Source organism: Volvox carteri (assembly GCF_000143455.1).
Source record: "Volvox carteri f. nagariensis unplaced genomic scaffold VOLCAscaffold_53, whole genome shotgun sequence".
NCBI lineage: Eukaryota > Viridiplantae > Chlorophyta > Chlorophyceae > Chlamydomonadales > Volvocaceae > Volvox > Volvox carteri.
In genome coordinates this window covers 837,613-844,503 of record NW_003307596.1, presented here as the reverse complement: position 1 = coordinate 844,503, position 6,891 = coordinate 837,613, and the positions used below count along the sequence as shown (strand labels likewise).

Sequence of the window (6,891 nt, the reverse complement as noted above, 5' to 3'; positions counted from 1 at the left end):
CGCACCCACGACCATGTAACAACAACAACAACAATATAGGTGACAAAGACAACATGCAACCTAAGCAGTGGATTGGCCTCCAACCGCCGTCCACTTCTCTGTTCCGCCCCGTCATGTTACACCCGGCCGCCCATCCATATGTCGGTCGGTCCTTCACATCAACATGACCGCCAAGCATTCCGGATGCGCAACACGCATAGTCGCCATGCGCCGCTCTCCTTCTCCGTCATCTCAGCCTGGCCGGGTCCACCGGGTCTCCTTCATCGGGCATCGTGATCACCAACAGAGTCGCACCAGGGAGAGAGAGGGAACATGGTGAGGGGGCGGGAGCGCAGTGTCAGCGGTTACATGGTTTGGCATTTTGTGCATTGTGCACATAGTCTTGCTAACATGTAAAAGTAAATATGTCTTGTGCCCGCGTCCCCGCGGTTCAATAAAGTTTAATACAAGCTATCGGCCAGGTCCTCCTCGTCGGCAAGCCATGGGCGTGTGTGCCTGTCCTCGTGGGTCATCAGCAGCGATGTGCGCCGCGGTGCACGAGCAGCATCGGAGAGAATGGCCAGGAATAACTGGTCTGGCCAGGGCCAGAACCACAGACCCACGGATCGAAAAGTAGGAAGCCTCCACAAGCAGCACCTGCACTGCCAGCAGCTCTGCTTCAGCATAAGTCATACCACACATCAGGACTCCAGGAGAGGTACCGATCAATCGGTGTGAGTAAACTAGATGTGTATGAATGAATGGATAGAGGCTTGGATGCAAGCTTAATCCAAAGCACACGCACTTTCACATTTCCTCGCCAGCAAGACAAAATTGCATATGGGGGTGGTGTTCCAGTCCGCTAACCGTATGATGATCGAATAATGAAGTGGGGTCCCAAGCAGGTATCGCGGCACAACGGCGGCGCGACAACTGCATGACGGAGCACGGAGCGTTGCGTGCACACGGTTCACCCCCTAAAGCCGGTCCTCCGCCTTACCTGTCATGGTGCCACCACCCGCCTTACCTGCGCCCTACCTGTGGTGCTCTGTCCCAGCCTTTGTTGCAGGCCCGGGAGGAGGTACGGCGCCGTAGGTCGTCATCGTCAACATCACCATCGTGTCATTCTTTGTCGTAACTTACCTACGGCTGCATTGCTGGCTCGGTCAACAGACTTGTTGGCCCACCGCTGCCACCGCCACTGCCATGGGGCAGAGGCACCTTAGCCCCCGTTGCCCCCGCACACATTCGGGAACTATCACCTATCACGATGCAAGGTCGTCGGGTTGTGAATCCCAATGAAAACAAAGAAAGCGCTGTCACTGCCCGAAGCCGGTAGTGGGATGGAGAGGCACAAAGGCGGGCAGGCACAGGCCAGATTGTGCTGTGCTGTCCTGTCCTGCGCTATGGTGCCGCCTGCCGCCATAGCGCAGGCGGCACCCTGCCTGCCCCATAGCGCCCCGGGGGTGCAGTAGAAAATAGCGACAAGGAGAACAGCACAGACAGACACACAGACACAAAACACACGGCAACAAACACAGCCAGCAAAGCAGCCGCGTCACATGCCCATGCATCCTCATACTCGCGAAAGGAAACCCGCGCTGTAAGTTGGCCATCAACAACATCACCAACTGCAAGCAGCACGATCTACAACAACCGGGAGGAGCAGCAGCACACAGATCACTCCACAGCCCTGGTCCCCGCATCCCTTCACACCTCTTTCGCCAGATGGACCCAACACTCCGGCTGCGGCAGCTGGCCCCCATACGCTTACCAAACACGGTAAACGGTAAACTACACGAAAAAAACAGAAAACATAATAAACGGGCCGGCCCCAGAGGCCAACACAATCCAGTGGCCAGGGCGACGGCTACACCGGCTAGAAAGCAGCCGTCTGATAGCTGGCTTTGGTGCACAACGATGCCGCTGTTGCTGTTGCCGTTGTGGCGGTCCAATAGCAACACAGTCCGTGGGCACGGGACGCCGTGAGAGCAGGACGCTGTGAGCCTTTCGGAAAGCATAAATCTTGACCTTTGGGCCTGACTGGAGAACGTGCACGGTCGGGGTAGAGGGGACGACAAACAGAAGACCGAGCAGGAAGTCCCTACACGGCCAGGCCGAAGCGCTTGTGGGTGATACATCCATCCATCGATCCATCAAGGGCTGCTCGCACAGCGGCGAACTGCCAGAGAAGCGCCAGCTGCCACTCAGCTGGGAAGCTCTCAGTAGAGAGCTGGAAATCAAGGTAGGACCGCCATCGCAGCACTGTATGCCGCCACATGCTGTCGCTGCTGCCGGCACGCCGCTGATGAGCGTACCTCGTTCACGGGGTTGCAGTACTCACGAGTGTGCGTGCATTCCCCCCACAGCAAGAACCTGGGATTTCCCTCACCATATGCCCCATACGGCCTCGCGCGTACCAGGAGCTCTCTTGACATGTTCCGCCGCCCCGGCGTTGTCCGGTGCACGGGCCTCCGTGGGGCTTGTGGGGCCGGTACTCCCCCGGTACTACCTCCTTTACTCACACCGCGCCGCACCCACGCACAACCAAAGAACCCTTCCCAACCTCTTCCCCCCCTTTTCCCAACCCTTCCCTGATCCTCATCCCAACCCCATCTCAACATTTCCCCCCCCCCACACACACACATGCTGAAGATCCGACTATCCCTCCCCATGAACAACCAGCACAACCCAGCAGAGCTCCATCCGCAAGCATGCAAGATGCTGCATCCCCGATGCAGCATCAAAAGCCCCACACGACGTGCAGCGGGCCAAGCGGGACGAAGCCATCTGTGCTGGGCTTTTACTACGCTACTATGCCGCAATTACGTACCCTTGTCGTCATGTTGCCATAGTACACGTCGCCGCTGTTCTTGTCCCACATGGCCCTCCAGCCAGACGGCAGACCCGCAGACAAGGCGTCGAGGTCGGGCTTCGTCTTGAAATTCAGCACTGGAGCCACCACCGCCGCAGTCGTCGTCGTCGTCGTCACCGTCGTCGCCGCCACATGTGGCTGTCTGCCGCCGCCTTCCGGCGCTGCAGGTACCACCTCCTTCTTGTCTTTTTTTACCTTCTTCTCCTTCTTCTCCCGTTTCGACTCTTCCTTGGCCGCTTTCTTTGCTTTTTTTGAGCCGGCGGAGCCGGCGGCGGCAGCAGCGGCGGCAGCAGTGGTGGCGTCCTCGGTGGCCGCTGTGCCGCCAGCCTCGCCGCCTTCACCGCCGCCCGGCTGGTCATCGTGCTGTTGTGCCGCCATCTTGGGGAAACGAGATCGCCAATCTCCCAGGGGCTGTGCAAACACAGGACAGGGACGTACACACACATCCATGCATACATCTATACACACAGGGCGGCATTGGCCGAGAACGTCGGGAACATCGCCTTAGTCCATATCCCTCGCGACAATTTCCCTAGTGCTCCTTTGCCAAGAATACCCGCTTACGGGTGTGCTCCGTTTCACACTTCTACACAATTTCACGACGGGTGCTCGGGAAAAGCTCAACAAGCGGGCGTGGTAGCGGGCGGCAACAGGGTAGTACACGACGGCAACGGCAGCCGTGCAAGGCACACCGCAAAAGCATGCCGGAAGGGGGCCCCACGCATGGGTTCCATTCGGGCTCCTGTTGGACAGGAGGTCCTCAGGTCCTCACAGAGCTGGGCCCAGTCGCGGGCCCTCCCGGGATTTACGTTGGTCGAGGATACAGGAGGTTGTCCCTGTAAGCCGCTCGTGCCGCACTCGGAGCCAAGCACAAGCGCCAGGGGTTCCCCACCATTTTGCATGCCCATGTACTCCTAACCGGCCCCATCCATCTATACACATGTACGTGCATGCAACGAAGCGCTCTGACAGGGCTAGGAAAGTTTTCCCACAACACCCATACCCCCAGCCCCTTCTTTGCAATATGACCTTTAAGTCCATGCATGCCTGTCGCGACGGCCGCCGGCGGACAGCAGCACCACCTGCTGCCTGGCCCCCGTAGCGCAACTCACCGCAAAGTTTGCATTGTCGCGTGACGCGCCCGTCACCTGCTGCTCCCATTTCCACCGCTCCAATTCAGCCAACCGCTTGCGCTCCTGGGCGTCTGGGTCCTCTGCCTCCGCGGCCTACGCAGTCCAACGAGCCAGTATGGAGGTACCGGTGGGGATTCCAGGCGGGCGGGGTACACAAGGACAACGAGAACAGGGTGAATGTGGGCAGGGAAGGCAAGGACAACGAGAACAGGGTGAATGCTAGTCGAGAAACAGGCAGGCGGGCTGTCAGGCGCGCAAGCAGCACACCAAGCTTGCGCACCCTTGCATACATTTATCCCCACGGGAGGTTTTCCTTTTCGCATATTTTTTGACAGCTTTTCGCCCGATATTTGGTTCTTGTTGTTGAGCAGTTGTGGGACGGTTGTTGAGCAGTTGTGGGCAGTTGTTGAGCAGTTGTGCGACGGTTGTCGAGCAGTTGTGGGCAGTTGTTGAGCAGTTGTGGCGCACTGACCGGCTCGCGAACCCAATACCCCACCTTGCGAGCCCTCTCCTCGTCTTCTGCTTCCAACTGCTTCTGAGCTGCACTCCACTGCTGAACCAGCGCACCCATTCGCCCCCCAAGGCCCTTGTTGCGCTTCGCACCGCCGCCAGCGGCGGCGGCAGTTATGGAGCCGGCTGCTGCTGCGAGCTTCCGCTTTCCTGCTGCAGCCACAGCGCCGGCGGCGGCAGCCGGTGCCGTGGCGGCGCCGCCAGCCGGCTCTGCTGGCAGCACGTGCATGTTCAGGAGATCCAATGGCGGCGGCGTGGGCGACGGGCTGACGCGCGCGCGTGCAGGACCCGAGTCGCCCCCGTCGTCTGCACCTGCCTCTCCCCTGCCCGCTCCTAGAGGACCTATCGTCGCTATCCCCACAGCTACTGGGTTCCGGATCGGCTCCGATCGGTACTCCTTACGCTTGGGCTGCGAGACCAACGGCTTCGTGGCGGCGGCGGCCGCGCTTGGTACAGCAGTCGGCCCTTCCTCCACAGCCGCCGCCACCACCTCAGCGTCGGCTGCGGGCAGCGGCAGCTGAGTTGCTGCCGCTGCACCCCCGTACCCCAGGTACAAGTTCGCGAATTGCAGCGCCTCATGCCCTGCCGATGTGGTCGCCGGCGGCGGCGCCATGCCATACGCGTACCCATACATTTGCGACATGTATGCGTCGTACGCGTTCTGTCCGTACATGCTGATGTACGCGGTCGCCGACTCGAAGCCCGGGGGGAGCGGCGGCGCGACGTGGTCGCCCGCGGGCGGAACCGGTGCCGTACCCGGGGAGGCTCCACCGCCTTCCTCGATTACCATGTCATCTCCATCGTCAATGACGGTAGGTTCCGGGGGCAAAGGGACATCCGGGGGCAGCGGCGGGAACGCCTCCTCAGCTGGACCCGGCAATGGCGGCACCGGCGGTAGCGGCGACGGCGGTGGCGGCGGTGCAGGCGATGAAACCGGCAGCGGCCCGGCGGTGGCAGTAGCGCAGCCGTCTTCCGGCAGCGGGGGCAGCGGCGGCTGCTCCGCATCGACATCTCCCCCAACCGCGCCGGGCAACACGTACGGATAATGGCCTGCTTCTACGTACGACACATGGTACCGATACAAGTGCGCGGACCAATTATAATAACCCTGCATATCGAATGCTGTGCCGTCGTACATGTACGGTATGGCAGCCGGTGCCACAGCTGCTGACGCTCCAGGCGCTCCTGCTGCTTCTGCCGTAGGCATCGGCCCGGCCATCCCGCTAGCCGCTTCGTCAGCTGCTGTGCCGGCGGCAGTTGCTGGAGCCGGTGAACCGCGGGTCGCGGTCTCGGCCAGCTCGCCCTCCTCCATATCATCCTCGCCCTCCGCCCGGCCCCCTACCTCGCCATTCTGGGGCGACGCCTTTCCCCCGGCCACCTTAGCGCCGTCGCCGCCGTCACCAACGGCCGCACTCCCGTCTCCAGGAGCTTTGCGTAACTGTAATGGTGCAATGACCGCTGTTTCCGTCTCCGTCGCAGAGCCTGTCTTTGCCACGCTTTCACCGGTCTGTGCGGCCGCGCGGTCGCGTCCAGGCGAGGCCGCTGGGCCACTGGGCAGCTCGAGGCCAGGGCCAAGAGTTGCCCAGCCGGCTGCTGCTGGTCCCGCTGTGGCGGCGGCGGCGGCTGCCGCGTTCGGCAACATGGCCACCTGGACGCCCAGCCGCATCCGCTGCATCTCTGCTCTCGCCTGGCCAGTCCGGGAGGGAAGATGCATAAAAACAATCGCCAGAAGACAATCCAGGAGTGAGGGAGCCGTTGAAATAATGCACCAGTGAAATCAAAACTGCGAATGTCCACATGCAGCCGTCAGCCAACTCAGTTTTGTGTACACACAGGCGCCACTTCCTTAAAGAGGCACGCTTCTTGCAATGCCGCTACTCATATTACTAAACTTACGTACCTTACAACCGGTACTTAAGGTACATAATGGCAACGGGTGCCGTTCCCAGTTCGCAAAAGAGATTCTTAGTGGCAACGAACCACCTACCGCCGGCAGCGCCTCCAGTAGCTGCTTGATCCGATGCACCCAGTGCCGCTCCAAGGTGGGCCAACACACCGCATCTGCAGGCTGGCCCGCAGCTGCCGCTGCGGACTGCTGCGCCGACAGCTGCCGCCAGTCCTCTGCCCGGATCTGCGCCTCGACCGCCAAACGCACCAGCGGAGGAAGGTCCTGTGACAGCGGGCAGAGAATCTAGAAATGAGTAAAAGGACAATTGCAGGGAAGACTGTTGAGAATTGTGCGTGCAGGAATGCAGAGAAATTTATCAATCGGCCCGGTGTCCAAAGAGCTAGAGGGATGGGAAAGTAAGGGCGAGTGGGCGGGTTCTGGGTATTGAATACCAGGAGCAAAGGGTGGTGGGTGGGTGGGAAAGACGAACCACACGCGATTGGTGG

At 60.6% G+C, this 6,891-nt stretch overlaps 1 protein-coding gene across 1 annotated transcript in view; it reads right to left on the bottom strand.

Annotated features, from left to right (window-relative positions):
- Positions 1–6,891, bottom strand: part of VOLCADRAFT_106914 (uncharacterized protein) — a gene marked incomplete at its 5' end in the record, with an annotated part of 9,872 nt that continues 2,981 nt past the window's right edge. The window contains 5 exons of the mRNA XM_002955588.1: positions 1–258; positions 2,813–3,265; positions 3,967–4,080; positions 4,484–6,184; positions 6,485–6,667. Of these exons, the coding sequence (XP_002955634.1) occupies positions 232–258; positions 2,813–3,265; positions 3,967–4,080; positions 4,484–6,184; positions 6,485–6,667 (2,478 nt within the window). The 3' untranslated portion in view covers positions 1–231. The remainder of the gene's footprint in view (positions 259–2,812; positions 3,266–3,966; positions 4,081–4,483; positions 6,185–6,484; positions 6,668–6,891) is intronic.